Here is a 23,994-nt window from a genome sequence, read left to right on the forward strand (position 1 = left end):
AGAAGGCCCTCACCAGATGTGTCTCCTGGACCTTGGATCTGCCAGTCTCCTGAATTGTAAGAAATAAACCTTATCTTTATAAATTACACAGTTTCAGGTACTCTGATATAAGCAACGGAAAACAAACAAAGGCATAGCCACATTTCAATTACTCAATAGCTGCATGTGGCTAGTGGCTATCATATTGGACAGCACAGATACAGAATGTTCCTATCTTTGTAGAAAATTCTACTGGGCAGTACTGTCCTAGAAACTAAGTTTATTGAGTACTTACTTTAGGCAAAGCAATGGTATAAGAAAGATAAGCAAGCAAGATCCCTACTTTGGAGGAACTTCCAGAGGAGAGAAATGTGTTAACAAACACTAAAGCTAGAGTTCAGTATAAAATGTGTGTGTCTGAAAACTGGTTTTGTTGGAACAAAGTATACAAAATGCAGCTTCTCAAAAAACTCCTAGAGCTGGTTAATAATTTCAGTAACAATGCAGGATAGAAAATAAATGCCCCCAAATCAGTTGCATTTATATTCTCCAATAATGAGCTAACAGAAAGAGAAATCAAGAAAATAAGCCCATTTATAACAGTCACAAAAAAATATGTAGGATTCAATTTAACCAAGGAGTTGAAAGATCTCTATAATGAGAACTACAAACCACTATTGAAAGAAATTAAAGAAGACACAAAAAGATGGAAAGACATTGCATGCTCTTGGATTGGAAGAATTAACATCATGAAACTGTCTATACTATGCAAAGCGATCTACATATTCAATACAATTCCCATCAAAATACCAATGAGATTCTTTACAGAAATGGAAAAAATCTTCATATGGAACAACAAAAGACCCTGAGTAGCAAAGCAATCCTGAGCAAAAAAACAAATAAAGCCAGAGGCATAACACTACCTGACTTCAAACTATACTATAAAGCTATAGTAACCAAAACAGCATGGTACTGGCATGAAAATAGGCACTGGACCAGTGCAGCAGAATAGAGAACATAGAAATCACCTCTCAGGTTTACAACCATTTGACATTTGGCAAAGGCAACAAAAACATACATTGGGGAAAAGACTGCCTCTTCAATAAATGGTGCTGGGACCATTGGATATCCATATATGCAGGAAAATGAAACTAGACATGTGCCTCTCACCATATACTAAAATCAACTCAAAATGGATTAAAGACTTAAGTTTAAGACCTGAAAGTGGAAAATTACTGAGGAAAAATATAGGTGAAACACTTCACGAGCTAGGTCTGGGCACAGACTTTATGAACATGAGCTGAAAAGCACAAGCAACAAAAGAAAACATAAACAAATGGGACCATATCAAACTAAAAAGCTTCTGCATAGCAAAAGAAACAATCAATAGAGTGAAACAACAACCTACAGAGTGAGAGAAAATTTATGCTAACTATGTATCCAACAAGGGATTAATATCCATAATATACAAGGAACTTAAGCAATTACACAGTAAAAAAAACAAATAACCCAATTAAAAAATGGGCAAAGAAACTGAACAGACATTTTTCAAAGGAAGACATACAAATGGCCAACAGGTACATGAAAAAATGGTCAACATCACTAGTCATCAGGGAAATGCAAATTAAAACTACACTGAGATATTATCTTATCCCAGTTAGACTGGCTATAATCAAAAAGACAGAATAACAAATGCTGGTGAGGATGTGGAGAGAAGGGAACTCTACCACACTGCAGGTGGGACTGTAAATTAGTACAACCACTATGGAAAACAGTATGTAGGTTTCTGAAACAACTACAGATAGAGCTACCATATAATCTAGCAATCCCACTTCTGGGTATATACCCAAAGGAATGGAAATCATCACGTCGAAGGGATACCTGCACTCCTATGTTCATCGCAGCTCTGTTCACAATAGCCAAGATATGGAACCAACTAAATGTCCATTGATGGATGACTGGATAAGGAAACTGTGGTATATATACACCATGGAATACTACTCTGCCATAAAAAAGAATGACATTCCTCCATTTGCAACAACATGGATGAGCTTGGAGAAACTTATGTTGAGTGAAATAAGCAAAGCACAGAGGGATAAATACCATATGTACTCACTCATAAGTGGAGCTAAGAGAAAGAAGGAAGGAAAGACAGACCATGGTGGTGCATTGGACTTGCAGAAGGAGAGAACTTAACTAGGGATACAAAGTGGAGTAAGGAAAGGGGGGATGGGGAGGGAGGTCAAGGATAATTGAGAGGATAACTGTTGGGGGACATGGGGTATAATCACAATTTGGGGTAATGGACATGCTGCCAAAATGGATCTGGCCATCACATCTTAGGCACAAGTTGTGACAATTTACTTTGTACCCCATGAATATTCACAACCAATAAATGAATGAATGAATGAATGAATAAATAAATAAATAAAATTAAAAAAATAAACTATGGCTAATTTTAAGGAGATTAAATAAAAGAAATATAAAAATGAAAAAAAAAATAAAAAGAACAAAATTGGAGAACTTATACTTCCTGATTTCAAAACCAACTACAGAGCTACAATAATTAAGAAAGTGTGGTGCTAGCATAAGAATAGACATATAAGTCAGTGTAATAAAACTGAGAGTCCAGAAATAAATCTTAACATTTATGGTCAACTGATTTTCCACAAAGTTGCTAAAACCATTCATTTCAAAAAATGGTGCTGGAACAACTGGATTTCCACATGCAAAAGAGTGAAGTTGCATTCCTACCTCACATCATACACAAAAATCAACTCAAAATAGCTTATAAATCTAAATGTAAGAATTAAAACTATAAAACTCTTAGAAGAAAATATAGGAGTAAATCTTCATGACCTTGGTCATGATATGACACCAAAAGCCCAGTGACAAAAGAAAAAGTAGGTAAATTGGACTTTATAAAAATTTAAAACTTCTGTGCTTCAAAGGAAACTATCAAAAAAGTGAAAAGACACAGATTAGGAGAAAATATTTGCACATTATATATCTAATAGGGGACTTGTATCCAGAATACACAAAGAACTCTTAGAACTTAACAACAAAAAAATAAATAACCTTATTTTAAAATGGGCAAAAGATTAAAATAGACATTTGTCCGAAGAAGATATTCAAATGGCCCATAGGCACATAAAAAGATCCTTAACATCATTAGCTATCAGGGAAATGCAAATCAAAACCACCCCATACCAAAAAGAATTGGTTTCTTTTTGAAGTGATAAAAACCATTCTGTAATCAGATAGTGGTAATTGTTACACAGCTCATGAATATACTACAAATCATTGAATTGCACATTGAAAAAAGGAAAATTTTATAATATGTAACATATTACAATAAAACTGTTATTTAAAAAAAGAATACATAGCTCTGTAGGAACAGTCCACTCCACTTTGGGCCCTAGCCCCAATCACTTTGTGTATACTGAATACTTGCTCTGGCCCCAGTTGAAGGAGATATGGGAAAAGGATCATAAGTGGGAATAGAGAAAAATTCTGAACCGTTGGTACTTTAAATGGCACCAGGTATCAAAGTACTGTGGATCGGAAACCCTTTCCTTCAATCTCCTTGATTTTTTCCTCCTTGTTTCCTCTCTAATCTTTTATTTGCTGGACTTTATTTCTGTGTTAAGCTCTAAGCTGCTTGAGGGCAGAAATTCATCCTTTTAATATTTTTGGTTTGGGATATTGTAAAAGCAAATGCATTTTCTCTACTTATAACTTCAAACAGATGATCTGTCAGAGGCTATTTCACTTACACATTTGAGAAGCAGTGTGAACTCTGAAATAATGACATTTCTGGGAGAGTATACAGGGGAAACAAGGTACAATATTTAAATTGGGAATGTTTCAGAAAGCCCAGCATATATAGTAACCAAACACAAAGTGCACTCTTGCTGGGTAGTTTAACCACTTCATGCCAATAAAGTGTTTTAATCATGGTTTCATCACTTTTATTTATTCTATCTGTTATAATCTGAGAACGTGTCCTACATCTATCACCTAAATATAATCTCTCGAGATAGTCAAAGATCAGTATAGAATTTCTCTCTATATATATTAGATACTTTCAACATTCTGTTTGTAACTCTTTTCTAATTTGATTTGATTGATCAGTAGCACTAAGACAGAAAATATTAGCTGTCATATGGTTTTTCAGATTGACAACTCGTATACATATTTTCATAGTAAACCATTTTGATAGTTTCTGTGGTTTCCTAAAAATACTTTTAACTATCCAGAAAAACTTAATAACCTCTACTCTATGATATATATACACACACACACACATACACACACATACGTGTGTGTGTGTGTGTGTGTGTGTGTGTGTGTGTGTGTGTATTTTGGCCCCATGAGGCAAAAATGTACACTTAAACGCAAGAAATCTGTCTATAAGTTGATTTATTATAAATTATTTACAAACATCTGTGGTTTTGCTCAGTCAGTCCATATTCTACTAATAGTACAGCTAAATGTTTACTTTGTTAAGCCATGGAAATTCTGGGGTTGTTAGTTACTGCAGCAATTTTCTCTAGTTAATAAACCCTGTATTATTTCTTATAATAGAAATAAGGTTAAAATACTATAAAAATTGCATAAGTATTTCATTTCAATAACTCTTATTACAACATAGATAAATATTCAGTATATATTGAAAGCATGTTGAATTTGATACTGAGAAAATCTTATGGCACAGCACAATGAATCAACAGCTCTCAGCTAGTTGTCAGTTGAGTTATCTCTCAGATGAATTTTGCATTCAATAAAATATTTATGATACAGAAAAAGAATTATTTAGCCAAGTTTGGAGGAATATCATAAAATATCTGTATCCAAGTCGTCAACTTTCAAAACAGGTTTTGGGTTGAGTTATTGAGAAAGCAAAAATGGGAGAGCAAATTCAGTTAAAACTTCTTTTTAGCTTGTTCACAAATAAGTACACTCTTTAGTCCAAACGGATAAACTCATAGGGGTACATCTGGGCATTTTCCCCTTTGAAATTCTGTGTAGAAAATGTGGTTACCATATGGACAGATAGAGCTTAGAGCACTACTCAACCACTTTGGCTTTCACAAAAACTACCCCCCCCCTTTTTTTTTAGCACTGCCTATGGCTTGATTCCCAAATATAACAAGGAAAGTTAGGTTTGACAATGAATAACCCTAGTCTTCATTAAGAAAAAAAAAAGCTGTATAGTTTAATTCAAATAAATTATGTGAGGCTCTTAAGAGAGCAATGACTAAGTTTGTACAAAAGAATATAAAATATAATTAAATGCCTTAATTTCCCCCTCTTTAATAATTAAACAAGTCTCCAAATATGATAGTCCCAAATGCAAGGAAATCTTTTCAGCATTGCTTTACTATATTAGTGTGTTATATAGTATTTAAGGAAAAATCAAAAGAAACCAGTTTTAGAAGAAAGCCTCTATCTTCGTATCATCAACTTCTAACAGTGCACCTGACACAGTGCAGGTGGCACAATCACCCACCAAGCTGAGGTGCCTTGGCAACAGTGTGACTTGTTTCAATCCTGAGCTAACTTGACATGCTTCCAATGCCAACTAGCACTACATAAACCTGTGATAAGGAACTCGAAGACAAAAAGGCACTGCGCACCTAGCACGGTGCTGGACACACAGTCTCCTCTTAACACATGCTTGCTAAACAGATTTAAGATGCAAATATAAACTTTAACCCACATTACTGGTTTTATTGATGCAGGTGTTTATGCTCTCAACATGTTTAAAAAGGATATAAGGCAAACTAGTAAACATGTACAAACTATGATAAAGATAAACTTAAATTAGAAGAAAAGTTAAAACATGGCAGGAGAGTAAGGTGGAGCCAGGAGATGTGGCTAGTAAAACAGGTACTTGACAACTTCATCTCCACTGTATAAAAATATTTTAAAAGTACAGGTTAGCTTCCTAATGAAGAACCATGTTATTTAATTTGCTGCATCTTTTTTCTAAAAGTATTCAGAAATAAATAATAAATAGGATTTTTCCTATTGAGGGATTCTAGGAATTAGAAAATCTATGTTTTGGCTCAAAAAAATATCTTTAGTTCCAGAAATCATTGTTTAGGATAAACAACAGGAGAGGAGAAGGCAGTGCAGACTCTAGACTCAAGATTAGTAAAATCTGGTAGGTAGAGATCAAGCACCATTATGAATTTACCTAAACACAGGCAAATGGGAAAAATAAGAGTTTGCCTATGAAATTTATTATGGAACCAAATAAACAAAATCCACTAGAGACCTATATTTAAAACACTCCCCCCCCACCCACCCAAAGGAAGCATAAAGTACTTTTTTCTCAGACTCTTATAGAGTTCACTTACCTATGGCTTGAGCTAAGGCTATTACAACCTCTTGGCATGTTGTGACTTCAGTGACCCCACAAACAATCCTCTGAACTCCGTCCACCCATACTTTAAGTTCCATGTTGCACCAGCCAGTCACCCAAGGGCCCTGAGAGCGGTCATCAGGGTGTCAGGTCATGTCTCTGGCTACGGGAACACGGAGAAGGCAGAGTCTGTGTAGTCAGCTGAAAAGTGAAAAAACATTATTTTTAATAAAATGAATCTTAATGTTTCTTCTAGTAATAAATATTGTTTCTTCTAGTAACAAATATTATTAAATAAAACAAAACAAATTTTAATATATCATAATCCTACTATCATTAAAATCCACGTTTATTTATTTTACAGAACTGAATCCAGAAGCCCAAATGCAACTGTAGCCACCTATCCTGACATAGTTGCATGTTACTATTACTTTCAAAATAATTTCAATCATTAAGTCACGCTCCATTGGATTAAAAATTCCTGATTACTTTACCAAACCCTATTGCTCAGTATATTCTGCTGTCTCTTTTTAAAAAAATTATTTCATTAGGATAATTTTTGAGGTTAAAAAAACAAAAGAAAAATAAGTTTCTGTCATTGAAAGGATCAAAAGTAATTTAACCAATTTCCATAGCCTTGCCAGCACTGAATATTAGCAATTTAAAATAACAGTTTTCAAGGTATAAAACTCAATTTCATTTTTTTGTTTACTGCGTTCCTTGTCTCCCTCTCTTCCCCTACAGGACTGAGTGTCATCTTCACCACTGAAATCTTCACCAAGCACAGCAGGAAGACAGGCGTGCAAAAATCTTAGATTAAAAAACGAATTTCTTTGATGGCTGACAATTTCCCCTTGTAAGAACTGCTTGTCCTTTTCTCATTTAACTGGGTTTGATAATTTTCTTTAATTGTAAGAGTTATTCAAGTAATATAAACCTCAACCCTGTGTTATACCTGCTGTGTTTGCCTACTGTCTGACTTTTTATTTGTCTGCATTACATGCCAACCGGAAATTTTTACATTCTCATATAGTCAATCCAAATGCCTCGATTTCTTCTACTGATTAGAATGTTGTTAGCCTGCTAAAAATCAATTACACACAATTCTTTTTCTTGTGGGTTTTTAAAATCTCAACTCTTCCTATGTTATATTTTTAATCAATCTACGATTTATTTTGTTTGTCCATTATTTTGCAGTCTTCCTATTTCTTTGTTGTTTTCAAAAAAATGTTAAAATTTATGAGATGTAACAAACATTGATTTAATTAAAAGAACATTTTAATGGTTTACAGGTTTACTATACAGGATTAATGACATTAAAAAGCTTATTTAAAAATACTCATCATGTTTCTTATAAAATCGTATTTACTACAACAGTAGCTTAGTCCCTTGTACATTCTCTTAAAGAACCTAAGACTATTCTGGGCCACCTGGTCACCTGAGTAGATGAGTCAGAACACATGCAAGATGAAGGAGAAAAAACTTAATTACTTTCTCCAGAGAAGGTACAAACATTTTCATCCTGCTGCAGACAAGAAAGGACTGAATGTTAATTTTCCAGTGTGCTGCTTTAGCTCTCTGACTATGATGCAGGGCCAAGGAAACTGCACAAAATCCATACATGAACAGAGAAAGGGCCACCTTGCCAGTGACTAGCTGATTCTCATAACTGTGTTCCTCAGTTCTGAGGTCCTGTGAGATGGAAAGTTCCTGAAAAAGAAGGATTCCAAAGTTGAAGAAATGTAAAAAATCTAGGAAATGAAGTTAAACAAGCTCTTTTACAGCTAGACTTCTCCAACCTTTAACAGGCTGGTCTGCACTCTAAATTCAAATAAGAATTTTATATGCTGCTGTCCCCCAGTCAATCTAGGGAACATTTAAGGAAACACAAGAGTTCTTACTTAAAAGACTTGCTTCCTTCTCTGCTAGGCACACTATTTACTAAAAACAGACCATGTATTATTCTTTCTTGGGATAAAACTAAGGTGTCAAAAAATGGTCAAACATTAATAACTGCCTTATCAAGTTAAAAAAGCTGATTTCAGTCTACTTAATATTCAGTCTCTTATTTTTCACTAAAAGATCTTAAACTTGGGAAATCTACCAAGAAAGGCTGTAGATCTCATTAAAAGCTCCCCTCCTCCCAAAGAAAACTGTCTTTTAAAAGAAACCTATGAGGCTTTTTTTTTAAATTGTGGAATAATGTTTAACATGAGATCTATCCATACTAACAAATTTTTCAGTGCACAATACAGTACTGTTAACTACAAGCACAAGTACAGCAGATCTCTATGACCTACTCATTGGGTAGAACTGAAACTTTACAGCCCTGAACAGTAATCGCCCATTTCTTCCTGCCCCAGCTGCTGGCAACCACTATTCTATTCTCTGTTTCTATACATCTATTTTACATACCTCATATAAGTTCTATACTCCTTTTTAGGTTTCATATTGCCACATATTTTCCTTTCTGAATTATTATTGTTTCACTTAAACTTTTAATCATTAAACGAATACAAATGAACATAAAACACATGTATATTTGTTAAATATTACAGAATATGGTAATCTTGTAGGAAAACATTTAACATAAATAATACTGCTTAGTTCATATAAACTTGCAAGATATTCATCTTCTTGATCAGAGACTTCCTTCCACAGCTCATCACACAGAGATAACCAGCATGTGCATTTTTGTTTGAACACCACTGATAATATCTTTCAAACCTGAAACCTTAAAGAGGGTAGGAAATGGATCAGATCAATGGAATATCCTGCCCCCAATTTTATATCCAGCAGGGCCACTGTTTCTAGGAGAACGTGGCTTCCTTCAGTCAGGCTATACTGACAATCATCCCTGGCTTCCCTAAAAATCCTGGCATTATGCATGAGAGTGATTTGAATAACCTGTCTCTCCATCTTCACAGAAGAAGCCCCTACCACTCACCTCTGAGAGCTGTAACCTTGTTCTTTCCTTCATACCCTCCAGAGTCCAGCTCCTATAGCTCTATTATCACACCCAGAACTTTAGGGGAAAATGGAAGTCCTACACTGCAGGTGTGTATGGTGGATCAGTCATCACTGGAACTATGAGCCCTGGAAGCAAAAGGACTCAGGCATTCCAGCTGGAATTTGGAATAAATTTTTCCATGGACACAGTGACAAGATAAAGTTCTGCTGCAAGGGTATTAATATAGTTCAGATATTGTTTTCATTATGAGGTTTCTATATTCAAGTCACTATTATTTTAATACTTTCTGTAACAAAGAACTAGGTTTTTTCGTTAACATACTACCAGGGAGCAAATGTTCTTTAGCTAAGAACCATTTATTGCTGTAAAAGCCTAGTGGAATTAATAAGCATCTGCATTTGTGGAGACATATTCCCTCAAGACCAGTGCTTTAATAAAGCAATTACAGTCAATCCTCATTATTTGCAGATTCCGTATTTGTGAATTTGCCTACTTGCTAAAATTCATTTGCAACCCCCAAAATCAATACTCGTACTAATTCCATGTTTATTCATGGACACGTACAGAGTAGTGAAAATTCTGAGCTGCTGACATACATGTTCCTAGCTGAGATTGAACAAGGTGACACTCTGTCATCTTGCTTTAGCTCTCATACTGTCAACAAGTGCCTTTCCCCCAGTCTATTTGGTGCCATGTTTTTTTGCACTTTTTACTAGTAATTTCACTGTTTAAAATGGCCTGTAAGCATAGTCTTGAAGTGCTGTCTAGTATTTCTGATGTAAGACAACTGTGATGTGACTTATGGAGAAAAATATATGTCAGGTAAGCTTTGTTCAGGCATGAGGTATAGTGCTATTGACCATGAGTTGAATGTTAATGAATCAACAATACATATTAAGTAAGGTAATAATTAAATATATATTTTCTTTAAATAGAAAAACACATAAAACAAGGTCATGTATTGCTCAGTTAACCAAATTGCGACCAGAGGCTCACAGGAAACTAACCCTGTATGTCCCCTAGGAACAATGGTTCTGTATTTGCTAATTCAGTGTTCATGTTGACCTTATGGAACATAACTAACATAAGAAGCGACTGTATATTTTTAAAGAGTATAACTTCCTTGCAATGGCAACCATCAAGCTGTTGAGTAAATTCCATTACTCCCTGGACACCAGAGGCAAGCATATGGGTGTTGTGGCCGATTTTTACACTTCTTTCATTGCTAGTTTTGCTCAAGATCTGAGGTTATTGCATATCCGAGCATTCTTTTTAAAACAGTATACAGATATGTTGGACTATAATAAAATCTTCGCAATCAGCCTGGTTACTTTAATTAAATCAAGTACTGATACAAGCCACTAGCTCTTTCAGCATCACAGAGAAAGAGATTCAGCATGATGAACACAGTATATACTGAATGGTAGTCATTAGAAATATTAATAATCAGGTACAAATTCTCCTTTGTGTAAAAAAGTGGTCAAAAACTAAAGGGAGTTTAGTTTACCGCATCCTAAAACTAATCTGAGGTGGGAATTAAATGAAGTTACACAGAACAATTGTTACCAACCAAAAAAAGTATTAATTTTTTAGTGTTCAAAGAATTACTAAGGTAAAGAAAAAAGTATCTATGGGTGCCTGTTTCCTGTGGAGATGGGAGAGGAATGAAAAATGAAAAAAACAACCTGAAGGATACAATAGGATTATGTACAATGTGACAAAATGAGAAGAGAGAGTGAAATACTAAGGGCAAAAAATATTAGGAAGGAAAGCAGGGGGTAAGAAAACAGAATATGTTAAATACAGGTAGCTGTTTTCAAAAAACTTCGTCAAACACCAGTCATAGGTTACCTACCCCTGAACTGCAGTATGCAGGTGATACAAGTTCATGACACTCCAGGTTCTGTATTTTGAAAACCCAGTTGCACATAAATTTTTTAGTAAACTCATTATTTTGTTTTAATGCAGCTCTGCAAATGGTACGTCAGACAGTGGATTGTTATAAAAAGGTACAGTATTAAAACCAGTGCTAAGGAAGAGGACCTTAGCGATATAAATTATAATGCACTTCCCAGAATGAGTTCTTAAGAACAGCAGTCCTGTGAGATGCACCATGGGGAAAATACTGTTCCATAGTATAACAATTTTGGGAAACATTTTATTACATATGGTCTCTGTGAGATAAACAGTGCACAGCAAGATAAAGGTTCTGATACTCCATAGCACAGAAACTGGTTAAACTTGTTAAACTTTGTTAAACTTACTCAGTGATTTGGCATGGGGAAGTGGTATGTGGAAAGGGATATAATGCTTATCAAATATTCCATTGAACTATAGGATAAAAATTACCAATTTTTGAAAAATATGCCAATACATAAAATGAGAAACATCTGCCAGACTGTTAATGCATATTGAAGTACCTAGAAGTGGTGATGGATACGCTATTTAAAGTTTTACTTGTAAGGACAATATAGAATCAGTGAGAAAATTTAAAAGAGCCTAGCTTTTCCCTTATGTGAAAAGTCTTCATTGCCACCATTAATTCATCTCTCCAAAAGATGGGTTTTATATTTTTCCTTTTAGAGATTTGCCTAAATCAAAGGATTTCTTCTTAGATTGCATGTTTTTAAAAGTTCACAATTCTAAGCAATCTGTGCATATTATTTGTTAAATTGAATAAACCCATGCTCCTTTCCTCCACTATTCATCATCCTCAGGTGACAGCATTCAAATTCATCCAATGATTTAACATTTCCAAATATTACATGCTCAAGTTACTATTCTGCAACTATGCCAACAAATGGCACCATGAATTGTTTCCTTTATTCCTCACAACACAATTCATCGAGTTAGATATCATTAGCCTCATTTTAAACATGAGAAAACTGAGTTCAGAGAGCTTAAATAACTTTCCCAAAGCTACAAATCTAGTAATTTAGGGAAATACATTCAAAAATTGGACGAATAAAGAAACTAAAGAATAAGTAATGCCAGATTTCTCCAAAAGGATTCACTATGCCCAAATGCTTTTTAAATGGCCTAAATTACTCAAAGAAATCTCATCTATAATCTCCTGGAAATTTCTATCAATAAATAATCAGACAATATGTACAAACTTGCCATTCCAGCAGAAAGAAAAGAAAACCCAACTAAATCATGCTAAGAAATTACAGTTTTAATTCAAAGAATTAATGATAAGAACACATGCCAGCAAATGAATGTCTGATGGACAGATTTGTTTTTCGGCATCAACAAATTATTACTTCTACTTTCTAGAAAATTACATTCAGCTTTATTTCTATAGAGTCAGAAACAAAATATGTTAGAACACGGATGTTAATTTGAACTCCTGTCTCAAATACAAAATAAAGCTTCTTCCTGCATTTCTTTAAGTTCACACTATTAAAAACTACTTTCTGGAATAAGCCATTTTTTTTCAAGGCAATGTTAATTAATGGAAACAGCATGCACCAAGGTTCAAATTCTGAGTACTACTACTTACTGTATGATTTAAGTGCATAACTTCCCAAGTGGCATTTTTGAGAAATATAATAATGTCTTTTAAAAATTAATTAGTATGGGGCTTGGCACACAAAGTTAGTTTGGCATATGGAAATAAAAATTCTAACTTTACAAATTATAAACTTCTTTCATATGGAAGAAAAAAAGAACAGGAGATCAAGATGGCAGAATAGACAGTCCTCAGCATTGCTCTCCCTCACAACTGATCAATTTACAACTGTCGAAAAGCAAAGACTGCAAACCTAGGACAGCTGGAGCTGAGAGAAGAGGAGGAGAGACCACAGAGTTCGTGAAGGTGAGCAAAGCCGCACAGAGAAGGAGAAGGAACCATTCTAACCATTTTGAGCATTGGTCAAAAGCTGCAGCTGAGCCCTTTGCATGAAGTTGTTTAGAGATTGCAGGTGAGAAGAAGGCCTTGGAGTGCCAGCCTCCAGGCCAGTGAGACCACTGACAGGGTTCCTGTGGACCCACATAGAAGGAAGGGGCCACAGATGACCTAAGAAAGGAGCCACCCAGGGGCTGGTGATTCATCACAAGGGATGGAAGCATTTGTGGTGTGGGCGCAGGGTGGCTCTCCCACTGGGGAATATTAGGGCACAGTGTGGGCAGCTGATCTGCTCTCTGATGGGCACAGGCCCATTCTGTGAAGACTGATCAGGGCAAAAGAACTGCAGGGGGCCAGAATTTCCACAGAGCACAGGTGTATCCGACCTCACAAGACCCAGAAGTGATTAAAAGGCCAACAATTAAAATCTGATCCACACAAAAATCCTTCCCTACATAAGCAGCAGCAAAGAGGCAATTCAGCTCAACCACAGGGCTCAAGTGCTGGTCCCCACAGGAAGTTTCCGCCAATTTTGGAATTAACCAAAGGACCACAAATTAGTTCCACTGCAGAATTTGGTGGTGGTAGTAATAATCCAACACAGAACTGAAAAAACAAAACAAAAACAAAAACAACAAAAATAGAGACAAAACTCTGATATTAATAAGTAAAAGTCCAACACCACCAAAGAATACCTAAGAAACCTAGAAGAGGTAGCAGTCTCCTCAAATGCCTAGGCACCAGCGTAAAGACACAAAGATTGAGAAAAAATAAAAAAATATGTTGCTTCCAAAGGAAACAAACAAAGCACTAGCAATGGACACATAGAAACATCAGATCTATGAAATGTCTGGCATAAAATTCAGAATAACCCTCTCAAGGACGTTCAGGGAGTCAGAAGAAAATACAGATAGAAAATTGAATGGTATCCGGAAAACAAGCAAGGAGCAGAATGAGAAACTTGACAAATAAATTGAATCAATTAAAAAAAAATTCTAGAAATAAAAAATACATGATCTGAACTGAAAAACTTAATAGAAAGATCCAACAGCAGACTTAATCAAATTGAGGAAGGAATCAGTGAGCTTGATGATGCAACATATGAAATTATCCAATCAGAGGAGCAAAAAGAAAAAAAGAATTAAAAAAAAAAAAAAGAAAGAAAGAAACAGAAATACAGCAAATACAGGACTCCCTCAAGTTAAATTGTTATGGAACGGACTCAACAGAGAAGTGGTTGGCACTCAGAGGGTTGGAGAGTCAGGTATTTTATTACACCAATGGGCCCAGATGAACTAGAGCTCCAAGACCTGAGCCCTGAGCTTAGGTTTTACAGAGTTTCTATAGGTGTACTCTTTCGGGTTTTTTAAGTTTCATTTTCTCGGCATTTATGTGTCTAGTGCAGTAGCTAATATGATAAGCAAGCACAGTTATAGAAGCAAGAGAGTGAGCATTTGATTAATAGTGAGGCTGGTGCAATAAGCAGGTACTATTTCAAAGGCAAAATAGGCTACTGAAAGAATTAATTTTAAATTTTTCTAACAAAATAACCTTCACATAATTGGCAAACCCAAAGGATAGAAAAAAGGAAGAGATGTAGAAAGCAGATTCATGGAAATAATGGCTGAAAACTTCCCAAGCATGGAGAAAGAAGACAACATCCAGATACGCGATGCTCAGAGGTTGCTGATCAAATTCAATCTAAAGGGGAATACCCCAAGATACATCAAAATCAAATGATGAAAAACTAAAGACAAAGGAAGAATACAGAAAGCAGCAAGAGAAAAGAAACACACAACATTCAACGGAGCCCCAATACATCTCTCAGCAGATTTCTCAGTAGAAACCCTACAGGCCAGAAGAGAATGGGATAATATATTCAGGGTGCTGAAGGAAAAAGACTATCAGCCAAGAATTCTGTATCTGGCAAAACTAACTGAATATGAAGGAGAAATAAAGTCATTCCCAGACAAACAAAAGCTAAGGGACATCAGCACTAGACTTTCCTTACAAGAAATGCTAAAGTGAGTTCTTCAGTCTGAAAGAAAATGACACTAAGGAGCAGCAAGAAAACATCTGAAGGTATATAACTCATCAGTAAAGTAAATTCTCAGACAACCTCAAAAAATTCCAGTGTTGTAAAGGTAGTGAATAAATTTACATCCTTAGTATGAAGATTAAAGGACAAACCTAACAAGACAACAACAAATACAACAACCATATAAGAGATAAGCATCATTAAAAGATGTAACTCAAAAAAACAAAATGTCAAAAAGTTCAGGGGAATGATGCCAAAGCATAGTGTTGGCTTTGTTTTTTTCTTTTTTCTTAGATATTAAAGTTAAATTGTTATTAGTCTAAAATAATTTGTTATAACTACAACATGTGTTTTGTAAGCCTCATAGTAACCATAACACAAAAACTTAGAAGAGACAGACTAAAATAGCGAGTAATCAAAATACACTAGAGAAAACCACTCAATCACAAAGGAAGACAATACGATTGGAAAAAAAGAAAAATGAATTAACAAAACAGCCAGGAAAAAAGTAACAAAACGGCAGTAACAAGTCCCTGTATAACAATAATAACTCTAAATGTAAATGGATTAAATGCCCCAATTAAAAGACAGAATGGCTCAATGGATTATGAAAGAACCATCAATATGCTGCTTATAAGAAACTTACTTTACCTATAAAGACACATACCATCTGAAAGTGAAGGAATACAAAAAGATATTTCATGCAAATGGAAACCAGAAAAGAGCAGGAGTAGATATACTTATATCATATAAAATAGACTTCAAGCCAAGGAAAGTAAAAAAAGATAAGGAAGGTCATTATATAATGATGAAGAGATCAATTCAACATGAAGATATAACAATTCTAAATGTATACACACAACTTGAAAGAGCCCAGTTATATATAAAGCAATTACTATTAAACCTAGGGGGAAAATAGACTCCAATGCAACAATAATTGGAGAATTTAATACCTCACTTTCAGAAGAGGACAGATTATCTAGACATAAAATTAACCAGGAGATATCAGAATTAATCTCTACTATAGCATGACTTGACCTAATGGATACTTATAGAACATTTCATCCAACAGCTGCAGAATACACACATTTTTCTCAGCAGCAAATGAAACATTCTCTAGAACAGACCATGTATTAGGTCACAACAAGTATCAAAAAATTTTAAAAAACTGAAATCATATCAACTACCTTGTCTGACCACGATGGGATAAAACTAGAAATCAACAACAAAAAGGACACTAGAAACTGTACAAATCCATAGAAATTAAACAATATGCTTCTAAACAACAAATGAGTCAAAGAAGAAATCAAAAAGGAAATTTAAAAATTCATGGAGACAAATGAAAGTGAAAATACAACTTATCAGAACCTATGAGATATAGCAAAAGCAGTGCTAAGAGGGAAGTTTATTGCAATAAATGACTACATCAAAAAAGAAGACTTCAAACAAAAAGCCTAACATTACATCTCAAGGAACTAGAAAAGTAAGAACAAACGAAATCCAAAATCAGTAGAAGGAGAGAAATAACAAAGGTCAAAGCAGAAATAAATGAATTAGAGATTAATAAAACAATACAAAAGACCGATGAAACAAAGAGCTGGTTTTTGGAATAGATAAAAATCAAGAAACCTTTAGCTGTTAGGCTAACAAAGAAAAAAGAGAGAAGACTTAAATAAATAAAATCAGAAATGGAAAAGGAGCCATTACAACTGATACCACAGCCATACAAAGGATAAAAGACTATTTCAATCAACTTTATGGAAGCAACTAGAAAACCTAGAAGAAATGGATAAATTCAAATGGGACTACATCAAACTAAAAGCTTCTGCACAGCAAGGGACACTATCAACAAAGTGAAAAGACAACCTACAAAATAGGAAGAAGTGTTTTGAAACTACACATCAGATAAGGGACTAATACCAGAATCTTAATAAGGAACTCAAACAACTTAACTGCAAAAAAAATTACCCAATTAAAAAATGGGCAAAGGACCTGCAAAGACAGTTCATTTCTCAAAAGACATATAAATGGCCAAAAAGCACATGAAAAAATGCTCAAAATCACTAGCCACCAGGGAAATGCAAATTAAAACCCCAATGAGATATCATCTCACCCCAGTGAGAATGGCTATTATCAACAAAACAGAAAATAACAAATGCTCGTAAGGATGTTGAGAAAGGAGAACTCTCCTATTTTGTTGGTGGGAATGTAAATTGGTACAGTCACTGTAGAAAACAGTATGGAGTTTCCTCAGAGAACTAAAAGTAGATCTACCTTATGACCAAGCTATCCCACAACTGGGTACATACCCAAAGGAAATGAAATCAATACATCAAAAAGACACCTGCGCTCCCATGTTCATTGCAATGCTATGCACAATGGCCAAGAGACAGAATCAACCTAAACGCCCATCAACAGATCAAGTATTAAAAAAACCGTAGTATATATACACAATAGAATACTATTCAGCAACAAAAAGAAATGATATCCTACCATTTGCAGCAACATGGATGGAACCGGAAACCATCATGTGAAGTGAAGTAAATCACGTACAGAAAGACAAATACCGCATGATCTCACTAATACGTGGATTATAAAAAAATAAAAAATAAATAGTTCTCATAGAAGTAGAGTAGAATAATAGTTACTAGAAGCCATGAGGGGGTGGGGAGTGGGGAGGAAAAATGGTGGACTAATGGTACAGAACTATGTTACCTATCCTAAGTGAACCATTGTGTGGTATGTGCATGTATTCAAACTGTACCCCATAAGAATAAATATAAATAAAATTGGGAGGAAAAAAAGGGAGGGGACAAAAAAGATATTTCCTGTACTTCTGTTGGATGTTATCCTGTTTGATGAGATGCCTGGATTCACGGCAGACATCTTGCAATGCAGAAAACACTGAAGCGGGAGTCATGGAAAGAACCTGGATCTTCACTGATGTCCTGGACCCCTTAAACTGAGAACCCTGAAGCTGTCCCATCCCAGGTCTTCCCTTATGTGAAAATAATAAATGTCTTCATTGTTTTGAAAAAATAAAATCAACAGGAAAACAAATTTGGGAAACACTTATATTAGCAAGAACAAATGAAAATAAAGACATTTTATTAGTTATACCAAGAATTTAAGAACAGCCAACACACTTGAAAATTTTAAACGAAAAGTAGAAATGATAATTCATATTAAAAAATTTCAATCACATCTAATATAAAACATGCTATGAATCAAGTAAAAGTTACTGATAATACTGATTCTTCTATTAAGAAATGCCTTTTCCCTTAAAATAAACTCTTAAAATGAATAAAACTAGTAACTTTACTTTTTATTTAGTATTACTTTTTATTTAGTGTTATTACCTTCAGTTGATTTTCTTATTCAAAGCCCATCTCCAGACAGCTAATTGACAATTACATTTTTCTAAACTATATATGATGTTAAACTCATCTATGACTTTGGAAAAGACTTTTCTCCCATATCCACAGGCATTATCCAAACAGTTCATAAAACAGTATCAAAAACCTTTTGGGAGCACAGTACTCTGCAGTGTAACTAAAGGATGGCACTTATTCCGGAATCAACAATGTGGGTAAATTTTGGCCTGTCAATTAAAGCTCTGAGTAGAAATATAGAATTTCCATGTAATAATTATAATTCAAGAAAAATCAAAATCTTTACAATTACCCATTTTAGAAAACATGTTTTCAATAACCCAGGCTAGTCTCAGATCAGCTTTGCTTCAAAATAACTCTTCTTTCCAGTCAAATATACTAACTTACATTATGAAAAAGTCATTTCTTCCCTATTCCTCCCAAGTTACTTTTTGTAAAAATATTGTAATACCCCATGGAAACACAGAGCATGCTTGTTAGACTGAGTTCTTCTTTGACTTCTAGCTGACAGAAGAAAAAATAAGGCAGGTTTTTGCTTGGGATTTTAAGGTTGAAACATCAGACCTTGAAAGAGATGACAAGAGAAGAGGGCACAGAGAGAGGCCAGAGAGCCATGGGTGGCATGAGATAATGGTCACTTGGTAGCTACGAAGGAATGCCACGAAAGTGATGGAAATGAACAACGACCAACAAAGAGAAACATACAATTCAGCTGAGGTCAAGGCCTCCTGTGGCCCTTGTAGCCCTCACTGGAAGCCAGTTCCTTATGCCCATCAGTAAGTGGCATATCGAAACTGACAATTCTCTAGTGGTAATAGCCCTGAGTCAACTCTAACTGGGATGCCACCATTCCACACAACTGCCACTCTTCTCAGCACATAAGTCTTTCTTCTCTACCATTCTGGCCTTACCATATTCTTCCCAAATCGCAAGCCAGCCCCACCACAGAATACATCTGGCTGTACCTGGTGAAGGGGCTAAGGAAGCTGTGGACTCCTCATGCCTAGCGATGTCAGAGAGGGACGGGCACAGGATGGTGCTTTCTCCAGCTCACTGCAACCAAGCGGCTAAGGTAATCTCACCTTTCATAGCTAGCAACCCACTGGCCATCAACCAGTCCACTCGCTTCATTGAACATACTCGTAGAAGACCAAGGCATAGCCAGACTATATCACTGGATTAAGGTCACATACACAGGTGTTAGCAGAGCCAATGTTTGGAATAATATTTACTTAGATTATACAGAAAACTAAAATTAAATGATTAAAATTTACATATATTGAAATAAATTAAGTGCCCAGTACAGAAGATGTAGAGGGAGCTGCTCTCGTAAAGAACCCTAGTTAAAACAGTCAGTCATACCATAAAATGAGTTATTATTAGTATAAGAAAAAACTATGTGTGGTCTTGCTAATTTTCTTAAATGTTTATGGAGAGTGGAACAATATGGGACCTTACAATTTGACTTTACTGGTATAAAATCTCTTAAATAAGAAATATAAAAATAATATACCACTGGGTTCTATTTCTTGCCACAGTATTATAAAAAAGAAACATAAAAAGCCATCTGTTTTGCAGTTATATCCTCTGTTAGGGTCCCAGTCTACTTTGTGGCCCTCCAGAGATAATTTGAGGCATATGTCTAGTGCCAAGTGCCAAGTTCTGTGATGGTTTAATTTCTGTCAGTGCGCTCAGAACTGGGATCAGAGACCACATCTCAAAGACTTAACATGAAAAACCCTGAACTCTGACATCAATTAAATCATGCTTTATATGACATGTGCTATTTCATGGCTCTCTTTCACTAATCATTAGAAAACTGGTAAGTGAGCAATAATGTTATAATACACTTCTACTGAAAAAAATTGCCGAAAACTTACTGATGTTTTAACAGGTAGATTTAAGCACGAATAGATTTGTGATATTTCTCCTTGGGCAGGTACACTTTGGTATTTTCACTATAAACCAATCCATCAAATGGTAACAAATCCTTTTTTTTTTAATTGAATCTAGCAACAACGACAAGAATAAGTAGCCAACACTTACGGAAATCTCACTATGTGATAGATGTAATGTTAACTACTTTTTATAAATACTATTTTGTTTAATCGTTTCAATACTCATCTGCAGCTCTATGTGACAGAATTATTATTAAACAAATGAGGAAAATGAAGCATAGAGAAACTAGTAACTCACCCAGAGTCACCCAGTCACCCGCCAGTAAGCGGTAGATCCAAAACTGACAATGTTCATAAACACTAAAATGTTACTTATTTTTATGAAATAAGGTTATTAGTAAAGTTTGAAAGAACATTTGTAATCACTAATCCTTTCTCAGGAGAGAAAGTAATCAAGTAGATGTGACCATGGGAGCTATAAATTCCTATACTACTAAGCCGAATGATAGATATATTTAGTCCAATTATTGCCAAAGAACGGAGGAGAAGAGCTAATGTTAAACAATCAAATCAGACTTAGTAAGGAATATATGACCCCTGAGGGTCCTGTCAGTCAGGGGCTCATCTCAGTAAAGTAGGAATAGAGTTATGGTCTGAATCCAAATGTTATCTGATCCCCAAAGTCTATGTCCTCTCCTCTATAAGCTGTCTGCCTAAGGCAGAATCATTTTTCTTCTCCACACTGCAATAGATATGGGGCCACTTCATTAGTGACTTTTATCCATTCACGTGATGGCAAATTATGTTCATTACCTTACAGTCACCATATAATGAATCTAATTTCTGAGTTTAATATTTAAATTGTTTAAATATTAAATTTAAATAATTTAAATATTAAATTTAAACAATTTAAATATTTAATATTTAACATTCTGTAATGAAACCCACCATTTTACTCAATAAGGGATAAAAAGACATTTATTTTTCATCCATGAAGCCAAGATGAGTAAAAACTTCTCATTCATGTTATCATAAACATTGAGCCAATTAATTCTGACAAACTTATTTTTGTAATTACAAAAAAGTAAATGTGAAAGCTTTTCAACAAAGCATTGTTTATACTTAAGACTAGAGTGTTGACTTCAAATAGCCAAATTTCATATGTTAAAACATGTTCCTTTGCAGGTATATATATATTTCTAAGCTAAATTAGTATATAAACATTTTAAAGATAAAATAATTTTGTGAGGAAATAGCAATAATACAAATATACAAGATTAAGGAAAATTTGAGCCCCTAAATCCTGACTCCAAGTGGTTGCCAGACTATAACATTTCTACTAGACTTCAATTTGAAGATTTAATTAACACAGTATACAAAGCACAACAGTTTAAGTTTCTTATAAATCTCATTACTGTATTTATTCAGCTGATAAAGTGCTAAATGCTTTAGAGAGAGAATGGAAACCAGAAGTTATATTTGGCAAAACTATGTATGAGCCCTAAAAATCTTTGTTAAATTGAACTATTTCAGTTCATAGAGAATAAAAAGTGTCCATTCGAACAATTTGAAAAGGCATTTAAGTTTTCTCTTAACCTTTAAGAGTCAAGAATAATTTTGCTTATCTGACTTGTTTTCTGAAAAAAAATTTAAGTCAATTAAATAATTAAATATCTAGATGATATGCAAAAATAGGGGAATCCTGTGGCCATATTTTAAAATAACAGATATTTTCCATTGCAGCAGAACTTGAGTAGAGACTAATTATTGAGGGTAACCAATAATGCTACTGTTGCAGAAAGCCACACTGTATTCCTCACACTACCTTTAGTTGCCCTTCTCTTAAAAGAGGTACTGCGTGCTGTTCTGCAATTGGGAAAGGTTTGGGACTTCAAATAATGAAGGAAGTGTTGTACACTGTTTTATGGGCATTAAATTATTGGGAAAAAATATTATTGGAGAAGATAAGATGATAGATTGGGCTCTACACTGTGAAATTTCAGGGCAAAAGACCTGATATTTATTGTACTTATCAGTGATGCTGACTAAAGTAGCACTCCATTTGACAATACTGTATTTATAGAATTGGGCTTAGAACTAGCCCATGCTCTTTACTGAAACTACATCACCAGATGAATATGGATGAGACCTGTCAATCGGCACTCATACTGAATGAGGAAAGCTATAACCTAACCTAGAGTACATAAGTAATATAAACGGCACAACTGTAGAGTATATCTACTAAATCAATTAATGGTTTAAAATCCCAATACACTCTCCAAATTAAACTGCTTGCTAAAGAGGGGAAAAACCCCTAGTTTTGCTATGTTTAAATAAATATATTTGCATTTCATCAGTATATCTGATTTCTACAACGTACTTATATTTCATCAAATCCTACATCTTCAGAGTAGAGAGCAAGGTTTGAGCATTGCTACAGCAGTTATCTTGGCAAAGGTAGCCTGCAGAAGTATCACCCTATGAAATGGAATGGGTTAAGAGACATGGCCCAGGATTACTGCAGCGATCACTAAAATCTCTACCCTACCTCAGTGAATTGCAAAGTGGGGGGGGGGGGGGCGGGGGGCAGGGAGTAGCAGCATGGTAAGAAGCGACTATTTAGATAGGAGGGGTCTGGGAATGGTACTGGAATAGTGTATGTGCCTAGCAGTGGAGAAAACTCAATTTTTAAAGAAACATTTAAATTAAAGTAAAATATACTACAGAAAAATTCAGAAATCCTAAGTGTGATAAATTTTCACAAAGTAAATCCACCTCTCTAACTATTTCCAAGATCAAGAACCCTCTCCTAGTCCTGACCTTCTTGCAAAGGCAACTACTATTATGATGTCTATCATCACAGACTAGTTTGGCCTGTTTTTGAACTCTATAAATGGATTATATCATATGTAATACTATCTCTTTTCTTCAGCCTAACATTACATCTGCTGAACTTCACCCACGTTGCTGTGCATAGCAATAGTTCATTTCTCACTGCAGTACAGAGTTCCATTGTATAAATGTACCACAATTTATTCATCTATTCTTCTGTTGATGGACATTTGGGTTTTGCTGTAGGTTGGACACTCCCTCAACCTCACTGAGGCTTAATTCCCACTGTAACTGTTGAGGGAGGGAAATCCTATTATGCTGATTAAAAGGTGGAACCTTGAAGAGGTGACTAGATTCTAGGACCATCCTGTAGTGAATGGATTAATAATGGCAGTCAAGGGCGTGGTTGAGGGTTTTAAAAGGACAGTGAATGAGGAGGTTGGGCTCTCTCTGCTCCACCACTTTTTGCCATATGAGACCCCTGGGTCACTGTCATTACCACCAAGACCCTCACCAGATGTGTTCCCTGGACTTTGGACTTCCCAGCCTCCGAAACTGTAAGCAGTAAATCTCAGTTTCTTTATAAAATACCCAGTTCTATGTGTTTTGAAACAGACGAATACAGGTTTCCAGTTTTTGGCTATTACAAATACTGCTGCTTTGAACA

At 35.1% G+C, this 23,994-nt stretch overlaps 1 protein-coding gene across 4 annotated transcripts in view; it reads right to left on the reverse strand.

Annotated features, from left to right (window-relative positions):
- The window catches only part of RASSF8 (Ras association domain family member 8), a 120,914-nt gene that overhangs the window by 14,799 nt on the left and 82,121 nt on the right, over positions 1 to 23,994 (reverse strand). For 3 of the 4 annotated variants that reach the window (XM_063075435.1, XM_063075433.1, XM_063075434.1), the window contains one exon: positions 6,345 to 6,550. In XM_063075435.1, coding sequence (XP_062931505.1) covers positions 6,345 to 6,447 — 103 coding nt within the window. In that variant the 5' untranslated portion in view covers positions 6,448 to 6,550. Of the gene's footprint in view, positions 1 to 6,344; positions 6,551 to 7,840; positions 7,971 to 23,994 lie in introns of those variants that run through there. The other variant, XM_063075432.1, reaches the window with a different exon arrangement.

The sequence above is a fragment of the Cynocephalus volans genome, chromosome 12 (genome assembly GCF_027409185.1).
Source record: "Cynocephalus volans isolate mCynVol1 chromosome 12, mCynVol1.pri, whole genome shotgun sequence".
NCBI classification, from domain to species: domain Eukaryota; kingdom Metazoa; phylum Chordata; class Mammalia; order Dermoptera; family Cynocephalidae; genus Cynocephalus; species Cynocephalus volans.